We start from the raw sequence: 17,791 nt of genomic DNA on the forward strand, positions 1-17,791 counted from the left end.
TGGCAACCCCTTCCCTGTAAAAAATGTTGGGAAAATCGCTATTTTTCCCGCCCTTCGGATCGGCTTCAAGCAGGAACAAATGAGAAAATAAAATAATGACTGAGAAATTAAAGAGAACACGATATTTTAACGTGGAAACTCCCCAAGTGGAGAAAAACCACGATCGTTGTCAAACGACAACCAAGAAAAAATATTCACTATGCGGCAAATTGTTACAACCACAATTACAAAATATTTTTCTACCCGACACCCTCAAAACACCCCAAATATTTTATACTCCAAGGGACTCCAAGAGACTTGCTCTAAATCCCTAATATAAAACACATTCAAGTATTTTTGGTGTGTTTTGGTGTGATTAGAAAGCTAAACATTAGCTTTCTTTTATAACCAAACCTACAACCCTCATAACTCAATCTCACCGATGTGGGATTGAGCAAAAAACATTTTTTATATTTTTTTTCTTTTGTTTTCAACAACGGCGGCTAACAATCTCCACCTTGAAAATAAAAAAAAAAAAAAACACAACATTGTCTGCTACCGACAATCATAATTCTTATCGTCAAGAATTATCATACTCCACCATAAAAGAGTATCGCCACTTGGAACCACTTTACCGACTCCAAGAATTTTCCATCGGCCATGTCGGATCCCGCTAATAGTTTATGGTGCAACCCTCCTGTTGACTTTTCCGAGAGTTCATTAGCCATCGACATATTTTTTCCACCACACACTTTGCATCAACTGTCAACCAATGCCGTGCGCATTTCCGTGGACCAGCTACCAATAATCCGTCCTCTTCCATGGCATCTCTACGGGTAGCAATCATGCCATAAGGACACACATCTCTCAATTACAGAGAGATCACATCATCTCCTTCGCCACAGGAGATCACATTGGCAGCAACAACGTTAGAGCTTCTAGCCGAATCAGCTCCACCGTTCGGGCAATCCTTCCTCACATGTCCAGTTTGACCACAAACCCAGCAGACAACCTTCCTCTTTCCGGAGCTTTTATTCTTTTTCTTGGTACCGACAAATAAAGCTGAATCCTCATATGATTTATTTTTCATTTCATTCAGTCTTCTCTCCTCAGTAAGGAGCTTACTAACCACATCCGCATATACCACTTCCTTACTACCATATTTCAAAACAGGTTTCATGTGCTCATATGTCGAAGGAAGTGACAGGATGAGTCGGAGAGCTTTATCTTCATCTTCGGTTTGCACTCCAAGAGTTTCTAATTCAGAGACGATGCCATTAAGAACACTCAGATGATCTGACAGCTTTGTACCTTCCGCCATTTTCAACGTATGAAATTGCTCCTTCAAATATAACCTATTGGATATATTTTTGCCCTGGTACAATTCTTCCAGTTTCTCCCACAACTCCTTTGTCGTGGACAATCCAAGCACATTAGCAAGAACATTTTTTGCTAGACACATGCGAATTTGACTTGCCGCTTTGATATCCAGCTCCTCCCATTCTTCATCGCTAATCTTGGATTTTTCTGAGTCTCCACTGCTACTGTCTTTTCCTGAATTCTTTCCGCTGACTGGTTTACCCTTCAAAACCTTATGCAGTCCAGACTGAATCAACACGTCTTTGACTTGCACTTGCCACAGTGCAAAATTCATTCTCCCGTCAAATTTCTCAATCTCACATCTCATAGCCGACGTGCTTACTTGTGCTTATAACAGTGAACCCAATAATTAATGAAGTAAACCGATTCGGCAATACCCAGGAAAGATCACAATGATCTCCTAGACAATATTACCATTCCACGTAAAATCTCAGTTGGACGGAGGGGTCACAAGTGGTCCCACTTAAAATCCGGCCTTCTAGACAGAAGTTACGTGCACGGTATATTATCAGAACTTTCGTATCAGAATAACTTCAATAATTATCGTCAGGACCTTCACCACCGATACTTAAGCACACCAAAGCAAAGCTCCACCCGCTTCAAGACTTCCAAAACTCCACCTGCTTTTAAAATAAAATAATTTCTAACAACAGTATTTCTGATGTGGAAGATCGGACTAAGCCGCAACCACAGAGCATACTTATAATTACAAGAAATTATTTTAACACTAAAAGTTCCGCCTAACAACTAGGCTTTGATACCACTTGTTGGGAAAATCGCTATTTTTCCCGCCCTTCGGATCGGCTTCAAGCAGGAACAAATGAGAAAATAAAATAATGACTGAGAAATTAAAGAGAACACGATATTTTAACGTGGAAACTCCCCAAGTGGAGAAAAACCACGAACGTTGTCAAACGACAACCAAGAAAAAATATTCACTATGCGGCAAATTGTTACAACCACAATTACAAAATATTTTTCTACCCGACACCCTCAAAACACCCCAAATATTTTATACTCCAAGGGACTCCAAGAGACTTGCTCTAAATCCCTAATATAAAACACATTCAAGTATTTTTGGTGTGTTTTGGTGTGATTAGAAAGCTAAACATTAGCTTTCTTTTATAACCAAACCTACAACCCTCATAACTCAATCTCACCGATGTGGGATTGAGCAAAAAACATTTTTTATATTTTTTTTCTTTTGTTTTCAACAACGGCGGCTAACAAAAAAAACCCAAGCAAAAATCACACAAACTGAACCAATTGACCAATAAAAACAAAAGAAAATCATACCTTAAAGAATCGGCAAGAGTAGAACCTTCTTCTTGGGTTACTGTCGCTTCAGGAAACCCAACGTGGAGACTTCAGCCCACACTTGCAATACTTCGTTGGACCGTTGTAATCATACTCAGGCCGAGCCGTACTGTGATTTTGATAAGCTGAGGATGTTGAGTATTGGCTGCTGGAGCTCATGCTTTGTTGATTTCCTTCTAATACAATTTGGAGATTTTGTCTATTCAAGGATTTCAGTCGTTTGCTCGTATTTCACTCCCTTTCAGATATATAGCCATTATAAATAAATTTATTTTTCTTTTTTTTAATTAGATTTTAATAATGGTTGACCGCGTTTTATTCACGCCCTAGACAAAGATAAAAATGATTAATTTGTACTGTTTGTCCGCAGCTCGTATCTTTTGTGTCAAAAAAGTCAAATATATGCAACTTGTAGTTTCGTCCAAAGTTTAAGAGGCAAATTAAATATTCTTCTTTAAAAAAAATATCACGTGTCATTTTTTGAAAAACCATACCAAGTGGAAATCTTATAAAAGATTATATCACATGTCAACTTTTGGGGGAAAAAAAATGATTATATATATATATATATATATATATATATATATATATATATATATATATATATATTGATTGATTGATTAGAGCACGAATTGGAAAGAAGCATTTTATGCTTGGTTGGGCCTTTTATGAATATATGGGCCTATTAGGTAAGCATCTACATGCAATCAAAGAACTTCGTAAGCCCAGTTCTTCAATAGGTTATGTTGATAACCATTAAGAGCGATTCCTTAATGCTTGGAATTTATTTTGCACTGGTGGTAAATGTTTGTCCAGTAATCCAGTTAATGACAATGTAATTGATATATTAATTATAAAAAATAATTATTTCTGATTTGTAACTGAATTAATACTTCAAAATTAAAAAAAAAATTCAAAAATAATAATTGAATGAATTGAAACCGAGTATATCTCTAATAAAATAATTGAATTCCATCGATATTGGTTCAGTTATAAATAATGAAAAAACTATTCATTATTTTTTATGGAGAATTCATATAAATACTGAATAATTTTTTGAACCGTGCATGTGTTGGAAGAAGGAAATATCATATACAAAAGTTATATTTAGTTGAATGGAATGTAATATAATGTAATGAAAAATGTAATACAATGAAAAATGTATTATAATAGAATGTAATTAACATTTAATTATTATTTTTTGTCATGTAATTGAAAAAAATTTATGGAATGTAATTAATATTTCATTTCTATTTTTGGTCATATAGTTGGAAAAAATTAATGGAATGTAATTATCATTTCATTTCTATTTTTGGTCATGTAATTGAAAAAATTTATAAAATGTAATTATCATTTTATTTTTACATTCATTTATAAATATATAATATAATTAATACGCCACTATCATCAACAATCATACAACCACCACCACTACCACTATAACTGTGTTCGACAACAACTGTTTAAGTAGTTTTTAGCGTTACGTTGCTTAAAAAGTTATTCGGTAATATAGCATTTGGACTAGCTTTTAAAAGTTATGATAGCGTTTTGTGAAAAATTAACTCATGTAACGTTCAACTTTTAGCGTTTCATGAAAAGCTACTCAAACATCTAACAGCTAAATGCTATTAAAACAGCCAACAACTACTAAAACAATTAATTCTGCCGAATAGACCCCATATCATTATTAATAAAAAAAATTGGAACCAAAATAAAGGAAAAACTATTCATTATATCAAACTATTAAATACCAAAAAAATAAAAGTTAAATTCATTGAAAATTAATTTTTTTTACACATAATTTCATATATTTTCATTGAATAAATTAAATTACAATATAAAATTATGGAGATTTTAATCTTTTTAGTGATTTTCATTTCATTTTCATTACAATAATAAAATAAAAATTTTATTATGTGCTGCATATTAAATATAGAAATAAGAATTCATATTCTTATTCTCGTTCTATCGTTTATTTCATTTCTTATTTCATTTAACTTCACTACCAAATATAGTCTTACAATTTTAGAAACAATGTTACCCAACTTAAAAATTTAAGCTAATATATAGGTGGAGAGAGACTCAAATTAACATTTTTCCCAATTAGGTATGATCTGATTAGTTTTCTTACTTATGTGAGGAATAGAAGGTCTCGAGTTCGGATCCTCTCGACAAAAAGTGTTTTCACCAATTTGATGAGTTTAAAAGCTGTGTAGTCCACAGTATTATTTTAACCCATCCGGCCTCCCATTAAATAAAAAAAAATATTTCTTATTTTTAATTCGTAATAATGTGGAATCTTTAAACTATAACTTTGACCTCAGTGGATATGGATTAACAAACATGTTAGGCTTTAGTGGATAGGCAATTGGAACATCTCAGATTTGATTTCAAAGGCGAAGCCGAGGCAAGAGAAATACCTTCTGGAACCCGAGCATGCAACTAAAGGAATTTCGTATGGAAACGCAGGGTTTGCTTCCGCAAAAGGTCCGGGTGTCCCAGTTCATTCGGATTCTCGATCAGTGGATCATAAATGAGCGTAGCTTTACTGACCTCGCACCGAACTCTTCGCTCCTGACGAACCATTGCGCGTCTTTGCTCATAAATACAAGATAATAGAAGTTATGGTAGGGCTGACTCTAATATTATATTTGAAATTCTCATGTAAAGTTTTGTCTATTGGTGACATGTCATTGCCTAAGTAAAAGTTTTTGATTCGAAATTTTTTTTATATTAATAATAATAATGTGGTGACAGTGGTAGTGGCGATGGTAGTAGTGGAATGATGGTGATGGATGTGATAGTGAATGATAGAGTTTGAGATTGAATATGGTTAGAGTTTAGCTTTAAAAAAATTGTAATTCAATTACAATTACATAGGTTTTTGAATGGAATGAATATTACATTATTTTAAGTAAAATAAAATTATAATACTAATTAGTACAAAGTCGAAAAAATTCATCCAAATATCGCAATCATCAGCTATGTAATATAATCTTTATCCCAATACATAATTAATTACATTGAACCTAACCTTAATTTCATCTTCCATTAACATATGTCTGTCTTAAGCCAGAAAACATGCATGGCAATGCCTAATGCATACATAAGATAAGCTTAACTTTATTATCACTAGCCTACTGCGAATATCATTTTAATCTCCCGTTTGCTAAATGCATAAACTTACTCACCTACTATTCACATAAATTTTTGATACCTTCAATTTTTACTTTGATTTATTAGACACTTCAACTTATAAAATTATATCTAATAAACACTTCAATTTACAAAATTATTTCATAAAATGCTCCAACATATAAAATTTGATAAACTAAACACATATTAAATAATTGTAAATGATGAAAATTATTGTTTCAAAATCGTACTAATCACATATTATATCAACATTTTACATAACAAAATTAAAAAATGTGTATTATTACTAGTGTTATAAAAATTAAAAAATTTATTATTACCATTGATGAAAAAATGTCGTATGATTACTGCAATATATAACTTTAGCACCACAATAAATCTCGTGTTATAAAATATTTTTCAAAAAAAAATATCATACTGCAATATATAACTTTAGCAACACAATAAATCTCGTGTTATAAAATATTTTTCAAAAAAAATATATAGATGAATTTATGTATCTCCCATTTCTCTTTTTATTATGATGGTCCTGAACTAACAAGCATAGACATGTATCATATATGGGCCAATTGGCTATATATTGTGTAAACGTATAAGGAGAGAAAAAGTACCACGTAAGATTGATGAGCATTTGAATTCAATTCAAATCAAATTAACCAAAGAGAAGGGTAAATTTTTTAATGGGAGGGGTTATATAAACTATTCAAAGCAGAAGATGGGTTAAATAATTTGCATGAATAAATAATTTTGAGATTGAATTTTTCTTTTAGAATGAAATGAAATTGAATAATTAAGCAACAATATGATTGAGAAATGAGAAACTTTCTGTTTCTACACGAAAAGCTCTAAATTGAATTGTAAATTAATTACTAACAAATTGGGCATTTTATTAGCAGCAAACTTTGTACAAAAACAAAAAAATTAAAATAAGAAGAAACAAAATACTATAGAATAACAATATTTTATCTAATTCCCTTCAATTATTTGAAAAGATTTACTACAAAAGAAAAAAAAAGAAAAAGAAAGAAATAAATAAATCATGAAAAATCATTTTCTTTCTCTTTCCACTCCAACCCTAAAAATTTACAAGGAGAATACCTAATTTTATGCTCAGAAATAGTCTCAAGTTTTGGTGACCATGTTTGTTCTCTAGAGCCAACAAGCTGTTCATAGTGCTTTTTCAACTCTGGAGTACTACAAAGAAAGCTATCGTTACCGTTAGTATCAGATCCATTTCCCTCTTGCCCTCTATTTATAAGCCTAATTATAAACTCAGGCAAAACCCTTATCGAAACCCTACCATTTGTACCTTTTACATATTCAAAAGGACTGTCACCGGAAGAGATAGGAACTTGTTTAGGGCTAGAGGTTAAAGCAGCAAGAGAAGCAGCTGTGAAAACCTTACAAGCGAATCGATCAATGGGTAGCACAAAATAGGTCTGACCTTGTTTTAGCTCATCATCAATGGCTAGAGATGGTACAGGATGGCCAATAAAAAAGGAATCTGCATGGCAAACCATCATGTCTGGATTCTCAAACATCACTTCTCCTGCTATGTGTTTTCCTGTTAGAATCTTGGTTGTTCCTTCGAAGAATATTAGCTTTGTTGAAGATGATTCTGAGTTTCTTGTATTGAAACATGGAGATATGGCATTTCCCATGTTAACGTACAAAATAAGCAAAGAAAACTTGAAAACCGAACTGAACCGAAATGTCGAAATGTGGGTTATGGAGATGAAGAAGAAGAGAAGAGACGGGGAAAAGTTAAATATAGAAGAAGAGAAGAGAAGAAATGGAGAGGTTTGACTTTATAGAAAGTCTTAGGTTTCGTTTTGTTACTTTATAGCTGATTTTTTGAGTGGTCGGTGGTCAACTATGCCGGCTTTGAAAATCTATCACTTGTGAGGGTATGGCGTTTGAGTTGTGTTGTTTTGTCTCGTTAAACTTTCCAAATATATAATTAAGAACTTAATGGTAATGATTATTATTATTATTATTATTTGTTGTTGTTACTGTTACAAAGTCTTTTAATTAAAAATTAAACCAAAAAGTCATATTTTTGGTGTGAATTAGACCAAATTAAACCACATATTATATACGTATCTCTTCAAAATGAGGTAATTAACTCTCACTTTCGTGTTTATAGTTAAGATTGATTTATCTAGACTGAATTTATAACTTCGTCGATTGACCAAATTAATGAAAATATGAATTATTATTGAAACGATAATTTTTTTGACTATACACTAAAAAAAAAGATAAATTATGAATAATTTTTAAAAAATTACTATTTTTAATTGTTTGGTCCATAAGTGGGGTTAAGGATTTTTCTTTTATGAGATTAACTTATTTAGAATGAATCTATTACCCATCCAGGACGGAAAAACAAATAAAAATAAAAATTTTTTAAATATAGAAATTTTTTAAAAATTGTTCTATTTTATCCTTTTACGGTGAAAAACAACCACAACTACGCTGTCTAGTGTAATATTAAGAAAGAAAATATAATATTATAACAAATTTACTACTATTTTAAACTTATTTCCATATATCCTTAACCATTGAATTTGTCTTAAATTTAATATGTATAAGATGTAAAGTGGTGGATTCACGAATCTACAGTGGAAATAATAGATAAAAGTAATAATTTCATGTGGATAAAAGGTAAAAAAAATTAACAGTATGTATATTAAAATGTCAAAAATCTGCAATATATTTATAAATATAGTAACTTGCTTAAAAAAAATTAAAGCAAATTAATGATTTTTAACGATCATACAAATTAAAATAAGTTGAAAATTAAGCAACTCTTCTTATTCATTTTTTATTTTCACCTATTTGGAAATGTTTAATTTTCCAATTATTCTAATTCATTTTATTTAAGAAGAAGAATTAAGTACACATGATAGTTAATAAGAAAAATATCTTAAATTGCAGGAATGACTTAGTTAATTTGATCAAATCTTAAGGACGAATTAATTATTTTTCCTAAATTAAATAATTAATTTCAATTCTTACACCTAGTTCTGTGTTTCTATTTATATCATAAATTAATATCTTTTAAAAGATTTCATTAAAATATATGCAATTTACTTGTTTTTTTCTTGAAATTCAAGTTAAATATTGGGTTTCTTCTCCATTTTTTTTAATGCATTCGGAAATCCTAGGGATTAATCATGATAATTTTTCAGATTACATCTAAATATACTTAATTATATTGCTGAATTAATTATGTATTTCAACTAGACTCCAACAAAATTAGGGGGCCCGATCTATGAATTGTATATAAATAATTAAATATTCAAAATTTTGAAAATTGACCATGCATTTCTTCTTTTGTGACTTTAGATCAACATATGGTCATAACTAAGCATGTGACTATCTACTCTCTTTATTTGTGGACCTGCCTTTAATTAGTATCTCGAGTGCATATCCAAAAAGTGTTGCATGCTATTTATGAGATAATGGGAATATTCAAACCAAACTTTTTTTTTTTTTTTTAGTTAAATGGTGTGTAGCTAAATCTTTTATTTCAAATTTCAGCTCTAATTGAGTTAATATACATGCAAAGCCAAGTATAAGTTGTAAATAGTTTGAAATATTTTTTCTAAACAATTTTTTGAAGGGAATTTTTAAATCAAATGACATATTAATAAATAGGGAAACATAAAATATGAAACAGTAACTAACTAGGTTTGAAATATGAATTTTGCCTTCTTTTTATTATGTTTATAGTTATTTTCTCACTAATATCCAAATATCATGTATCCTTAGCGACAACTTTCCTCCAAAGCTTGCTTATTGTTATATTGGTTAAATGTAAAATACACACCATATATACATACAAATTACATGCACAAAATATTCTCTTCACATCATCATGACAATTTTGTAAAAGCGTGTCAATTTTTTTTTTATCAGTAAATAAATTTGTTAATATTATTAGAGAAGAGAAAACTGAAAAAAAGTTTAACTAATTCAGGAATCTAATCTAAGTTAATAGACTTTCCGAATACATTCAAATTAAAATCTGAATTAGTTAAATAAAATCAGAAAAATGAAAAGCGCATTAATCTGTACACATTTTTCACCATCAATATGGAACATAAAAAGACTAGAACAACTCCTTAGTATATATGGAACATAAAACTAAGGTACCCTTAGTTTCTTTCATTAGAAGGGAAAGCTAATCAGTGGTAGAAATGGTTGAAGAGGTCTTATAAGAAAGAAAATAAGATAGTAACATGAGAGACTTTCCATGACGAACTCTGGGCGCGATGTGGTCTTATTGACTGTGAGGACTTCGATAAAGCCATGTCAAACAAGTAGGCTAATTACGAGAATATTAGAAAGAGTTCGAGCGATTAGGCAATCAGGTTAAAGGATGGACACAAAGGGCCTTAGTAGGAACATTCATGGGAGGCTTGGGAAGTAGCTTACTTGGGAAGAGATGAAGAAACTCAAGGGCTATGCTTTAATTATGATGAGAAATTTATACTTGGTCATAACTGTCACAGTCTGCAACTACTCTTATTAGAAGGCGGTAGTAAGAACAATGGTTGAAATGATGATAAGTCTGACCGCCAAGTGAAAACTTTTAAGGCTGGATGAAAAATTCATGAACCGTAGGAACAAGGTCCCAGTAAAAGAGAGGGAGGCATTGATAAGTTAATATCTACTAGAAATTATGACTTGGTCTTGCTTCCTTAGGAATAAGAGAAAGTAGTTTATTTTATAGTCGTTGTTTTCATTTTTGGTGAACAACATTGTGACTTTAGTGGCCTATTTCTTAGGGATATGATCTAAGAATTAGGAGAAGTGCTTCGATCATTATTGTATTTAAACTTCTCTTTAGTTGAAAATAAGGAGATAAATTTCAATAAAAGCTCACTGCAGTTTATTCTCACCCAAAATAGGATACAAATCCTATTTGGCTTTGATTGAGGCCTACCAAATATACACTTGAAGATCACGACATTTTTGTAAAAGCTTGTTAATATATGCACATATATTTTTCACAATACATCATCATCAGTATAGTATATGACAAATAAGAATTAGTTGTATATCAGTTTATTTAAGGTCAAATGTATAAATTTATCTCTGTACTTTACGGAAAAAATATTGTGGCACCCCAAACTTTGCGAGGGATCTATTATGCCCTGAAGTTACAAATTTTGGAAAGACTGTATCCCTCTTCATACTAGCAATAACAATTATTAATGTTTTTGATATTGATGTGCAAAATATTCACTTAATGTGTGGTTAGTATAATATTTGAAATAATCACACTAAAAAAAAAAGAATCTACGAGAGGACATTTAAAATCGTCATCTTAAGTTAAAAAAATTATCACCAATACTCTTGGGGACAATTAGCTTTGTCCCTTATGAGCGATCTCTTAACAAGCATACCCTATTCCATACCATTTTCCGGTGGATGACAATTAATTTAAGAGTCATACATCGTCTTTCCAATTTTAGACGAAAATTGTTCTAAAAATGTGGTCAATATTTGTCTTCCTATATCTCATAAATGAAATGGAAAACTTCTCATGAAGTCACTCATCATAAGATTTCTCCCACACAAACATACTTAACTTAAGAATTCTTCCGAATCCCCAAACCATTACATCAAATAGTGCCTTTGATAGTTTTTCCCTGTGTAATTTATGACATACTTGTTACCAGTATAGGTGACATAAGCTATTCATTTCATATGGGACGTCAGTTGTCCTTAAAATTGATGATAATAATATACAAGACGTAAGTTGTATCCCATACATATAGGACGTCAGTCGTCTCCAAAATTGATGACAATAATTGTTCTTAGTATACGAGACGTAAGATGTATCCCCTATATAAGACATCAGTCATCCCCAAAATTTATGACAATACTTATCATTAGTAATAGAGACAGAAGTTATCATATCTCCTATATGGAACATCAGTCATTTCTAAAATTAATGACAGTACTTATCCTTAGTATCGGAGACATAAATTGTCATTTATTATTGGTGCAACTATTATCCAATTCCTAATTAAAATGAGTAAGATATCGTATTAAATTCATATTATCCCCTTTGTGTCTTATTATCATAAAAGGGACAATTTTTAAAATTGTCCCCCTACTTCCAAGGGGTTAAGACTTTTGGGAACAAATATTATTCATCGTCTCTAATTCTTGTCCCCTTTTATCACTTTTTTGTAGTGTAATTTTCAATTTTTCAATTATCCAATAGGTGTTTAATTGATCTAATTTTACAATACTTATCTTCATAGGAAGAAATGAAATTATCTAATTCGAGCGTTCAATAAAATTATTTTTTCAAATTGAAATATTTAGTGAATAACTTTTAAAATTTGAAATGTTAATAAATCAAAGTAAAAGTTAATGGTGTCATAAATTTTTTTTTGCAGAAAGTATAAGGGTAAATTTGTTGAGATTTTGGAAGGAAAAATGGAAATGCATAAAATGATTAATAATGTTTTGCACTTCTTGTTTTGCACTTCTTGTTTTGCACTACATTGAATTAACAAAAGAATATGTCTATTTATAGGCTTACAAGTGAATAAAAAAAGATCTAAAAATACTCATAAAAATCTTCAATCCTAATAACAGAAATATCAAATTCTATGCAGAATATCTGCACTAAATAAAATTGAAATCTCAACAGATTTTTCATAATATTATTTTGAATTAATCCTAACAAAATTTATATATTGATCCACTCACTTAGCCACCGTATACGTAGCAAGGTTGATTGGCTTGCCATCATATGGTTTCATGAAATGAGGGATCGGGTACTATAATCGTTCATCTTTTGCCCAAAGAGAGTTGCCAATCAAAATATTTGTCCTTCACCTTCATAATACCCTAGTTTAGAGCGGATTGACTATTTCACAGGTTTTTTCTGGACCGAAATAAATTATTTTACAGTTTTTTTACGACTATTCTTTAATTAACAATTGATAATAATTAGTTAAATTATAAATAAAATCCACCACGTACATGTATTTCAAGAATACTTAAGTATTTTCTCCTTGTATCTACATCCTCTTAATAGAAATTAAGCTGTTAATTAATTCTAATAGAATATAATTCTAAGCAATTTAGAATTTAACTCAAATTTAAAATCAAAACGCATTTAATTGATGTATTAATCTTTAATGATAGTTCTTTAATAATGAGTTTTAAGACTTAGTGATAATGTTAATATCAAATAAAATACAATAATAAGTCTAAATAGAAATAAAATTTCTAACGTGCATAATGATAATGTTAATGATGGTCACAAGGGTTAATATTTCACCGTGTAGTTTGTCAGTCAAATATGGTTTGATTGGTCTTTTTATTAATATGAGAGTGAGAAATATCCATATTGTATAGCTTGTAATATTATTTCGGCTCATTAAATCTCTCGATGCACATAATAAATTTATAATATTAATTTCATATATTTTCATTTAAAATTTGATTGAGAATTCTAAAAATGAAAAATATCTAAAATTCAATTCAAACTGTTTTGACATTTGACAGGCTTTCTGAATCACACGTAATGAGTAAATTTCTTGAGCAATTTCTTATTGACTGTGGGCATTATCTGCATGCGGTCACATATGCATGAAAATGTAGAAAAAGGAGTAAGACAAATTCAACGTTCAAAAGGGCTTTTTTATTTATTTATTTTTTTTCTGTCAAGTCATTTTCATAATCTTAATTACGTTATGCTTATAAGATTTTAATCAGGTGGCTCATAAGTTAGTTTCTTTAGCTTTGTCGGTCTATTCTTCTGAGCACATTTGGATTGAGGATGGTCCTAGTGCCATTGGTCCTATTGTTCAAGCTGATATTTCAGCTTCTTGGTTTCTGAATAAAACTGCAGTTTTCCTTCTTAAAATAAAATAAAAGTTTAATGATAAAAAAAAAAAGCCTGAACTTTGATCTTTTTATCAATTTTAGCCGGTTCTTTTAATTTTATCAATTTATATTGCGGACTTAGCTTTCTATATCAATTCTAGTTTTTGTTTGTCTTCCGTCAATTTCATACTAATGTGTCAGTTATCTCTCACAAGTGGACCCTACAACATTTGATATTAGCGCCAAGTCATGTATCCGCGTATATTAAAACTTTAAGGTTTTTATCAAATCTAGCTAGTTCTTTTAATTTTATCAATCAATACTGCGTATTAATTAATCTCTATCAAATGATTTGGTTATATTGATATTTATTCAATTAAATAGTTTATTAATTAACTATGAATATGAAGTGTATAATGGGATTAATCAATTAAAATTCAATTTAACTGTAGAGTCCTTTTTAAAAATATTATTTTTAAACTATTTAAAAACGTTATCAATTAGTATATTTAAAAATGACATTTTTAAAAGACTCCTCATTAAAATTGAATTCTAATTGATTAATCTCATTATATACAGTAATATATATAATTAATTAATTAACTATTTAATTGAATAAATATCAATATAACAAAAACATTTGATAGAGATTAATTAGTATGTAGTACTGATTGATAAAATTAAAAAAAATGGACAGATTTGATAAAAATCTTAAAATTCAGGCTTTTTCTAAAATACGTGTATATATGACTTAGCACTGATATTGGATGTTGTAGGGCCCACTTATGAGAGATAACTACCACATTAGTATTAAATTGACGGAAGATAAATGGAGGCTAGATTGATACAAAAAATTAAGTATGCAGTATTGATTGATAAAATTAAAAGTACCGATTAAAATTGATAAAAATGTCAAAATTATTATTATTAGTATTATTATTTTTTGGTTGTTAGGCTAAAAACAAATTCAAAAGTTTGTTTTTATATAATTTCAGATGATTCTAAAACTTGTAAAGCATTACAAATAGTTAATTAATAAGAATAAGACCCGCTCTTTTATATCAAACATAGAAAATTATATCGTAATTAGTAGAGTTTGATGATTCCTTAACAAACAGAAAGAATGAGATTTACTGTGCATAAACGTTCAGCGGAGAAACCCTACTTCATTTCCTTTCTCTTTTTCCTCTCTACTCTTCTAATCTTAATTTTAGTTTAGCATTTCCTTTTTTTGCTTTAGATCTTTTATTCACTTTAATAAAATCAGATATTTTTTTTTTTTTATAACAGATTTACCTTTTTTTTTATTTTTTTATTATTGTTTTATCTTCATATTTAGAGTTTTCTGTCTCTTCTTTGTGAGGATTGGAGACTTTAGATTTTGATTTATAAGTGTGAATTTTTGATCAATGAAGCCTGATAGTGCGGTATGTTCCTTCATTGATGCTATTGACGCATAGTGGTAGAAACTCATATATGTTCGTCATATATTATAAATTCTTAGAAAAGCAATTCAGGTATAGAAGATCCGGAAAAATTATTATTTTGTCATCCAAATCAATTAACAGACTAGTAACTGCTACGAAAATTTATATCTTTTGTTAAAATCAACTCCAAATAGAAATATCTAACACTATATTTTTTATTTTAATTTCACTATTTAAAAGAATATGAATTATTTTATTTCATGAAAGGATCAATGAACTTTTATTAGTTACTAACAGTAAAGTTCTATGTTTTTTTTGGACAAAAGTAAAGTTTTATGTCTGATCTATATGAGTATTTATAATTTTTGAAATTATTATTAATGAATTATATTAAAAAAATAATATTGAGATTAATAAAGATGATATTAAATATTTTGCTTAAAATGATATTAATAAAAAATATAAATTTTGAGTGCGTGTAATCTTTTTACAAATTAAAATCTAAAATCTCCAATTAAATAAAATCAAATACCATATATTTTCTAATAATAATAATAATAAAAGAATTTGGACACTAAACAACAAGGAAAAGAAAAAAGAAAAGGGATTCAGTAAAATGAAAGTTTGAATTCTAATTACAAATAAACTAATAAAAAAGTTATTTTTTTTCCCTTCTTTATTTATATTTAGCTAAATCAAAGGCGCTTAATTCCTCAATTTGCATAAAGGATCCCTACAAAAGTCAACTTTCAATATTTGAGATTGGTTTCTATAACATCACAAGTGCATAAAAAAATTGCCTCTTCCTTGTACTATTTGGCCATGTGACAAATTAAATAATTGTAATCACAGCAATAATGACAGCTACCAAACTAATATATATATATATATATATATATATATATATATATATATATATATATATATATTTATATAAACACACATAAATCACAGTAAAATAATAATAATAATAAAGAAATCATAGTGCCAAGAAAAAAATTTAGACAAGGTAATTTATCAATATGTAATTTCATTTTGAAATTAGATATATCATGATAGAACTATAAAAATTAAAAAAAAATGTTAATAAAATATAAATATAAATATTGAGCTATTTTGTTTTGAATTAAACCTAAAAGAATTTTACTAATAATACAAAAATATATTTAGAATTATAGTTTTGCGAATGTGACAATAGAACATTATCATCCAACTAACTTTCTTTACAAGAAATTAAACTAGAAATTTTATAAGAAAAAACTGTATATAAATATAAGATATAAATAGAATGTATTTTTATATTTTTATATAGAAAGTCTAATAATAAACCACTTACATAAATAATAAAAAAATATAATCTTAATTTCAAATATCTAATTGAGTTGACAAAGCATAATGTTTGTGTCACAGACAACCGCTTACTTCACTTGGTGGCTATTCATAACCACTGTTCGACTCTATGGTCTTTCTCCAAGATCACTTTCAAATTTGTTTCTTTTATTGGAGAAGAGATATGCACTTTTTTCTGTATAACTATTTCAAGTAATAAAATACCCCAGATAAAATCACTATAATTCTGAAGATTATTCGGAAAAAAAAAAAAAAAAAAAGGAATGACCATCGATCCTTTAATTTTGAGATTAAACTTAGAATTTTTGTAATGCTAAACCATGATTGGCCAATATTTTATCACTAAACTTGACCTTCCTTTTTTTTTTTTTTTTTTTTTGTTGAATTTTTATCCTTAATTTGACCCTGATAAAGTATTGGTTAGATCGTAATGGAATCTAGCTTAGGTTTAAAATTTTGTAATGGACCAACGTAGATCTAAGGGCAACACTAAAAGTCAATCTTTGCCGACTTATTATGACACAAATGCCCCTCCATTTGTAAAAGGTAATCCATAATTATGAATCATTGTCAACTAATCTTCTTTCTTAACTTACCCATCCATTATTTTAGAATTGGCAAATCCAAAAATTTATTTCTATATTTAAAAAAAAAAATTGTGGCACATTAAATTCTGTGAGGTATTTATTATGTCTCGGAAGTTATGAGCCCCTCTTCATATTAATAATAACAATTTTTTGATATTTTTGACATTTATATTTAAAATATTCACTTTATACGTTGTTAGTATAATTTTTGGAATAATAACTTTTATATTTTTCAATCGTCCAATAAGGATCTAATTGATCTAATTTTATAAGTTCAAGTATTCAATAAAATAAATTTTATAAATTGAAGTGTACAATAACTCAAAATAAAAGTTAAATGTGCTATAAATTTTTTATAGGAATAAATTTTTGCATTAAACCTTTTTAAAATGTACATAAATGAGTTCCACGCCAAATAATAAAAATCCAGTACATAAATTTATTTTGAATTTTGTGATTTTTCTTTCTTTAGTATTTTTAATTTTTATTTGACTTATTTAATATTTCAACTCAGAAAATTATATTATTAAACACTTCAATGTGCAAAATTGGATCACTTGAATTATGTTTAGATAGTTGAAAAATATGAAAGCTATTATTTCAAAATTTATATCAATTACATATCAAATCAATATATTGTATGTAAAAGTTAGAAACACTAAAAACTATTATTGTTAGTGTAGCATATTATGCACCGTTATCAAAATTCATAATTTCAAAAAGACTTATAAATTA

The 17,791-nt window shown here is 28.7% G+C and overlaps 1 protein-coding gene across 1 annotated transcript; it reads right to left on the minus strand.

Moving 5' to 3' along the window:
• Positions 1 to 6,716: 6,716 nt before the first annotated feature.
• LOC105629029 (DUF4228 domain protein) lies at positions 6,717 to 7,623 on the minus strand. Its single transcript, XM_012210542.4, has one exon. The coding sequence runs from the start codon at positions 7,491 to 7,493 to the stop codon at positions 6,870 to 6,872; it is 624 nt and encodes a 207-aa protein (XP_012065932.2). The 5' UTR covers positions 7,494 to 7,623; the 3' UTR covers positions 6,717 to 6,869.
• Positions 7,624 to 17,791: the final 10,168 nt, after the last annotated feature.

The sequence above is a fragment of the Jatropha curcas genome, chromosome 5 (assembly GCF_041381405.1).
Source record: "Jatropha curcas cultivar XTBG-Jc1 chromosome 5, XTBG_Jcur_1.0, whole genome shotgun sequence".
NCBI classification, from domain to species: domain Eukaryota; kingdom Viridiplantae; phylum Streptophyta; class Magnoliopsida; order Malpighiales; family Euphorbiaceae; genus Jatropha; species Jatropha curcas.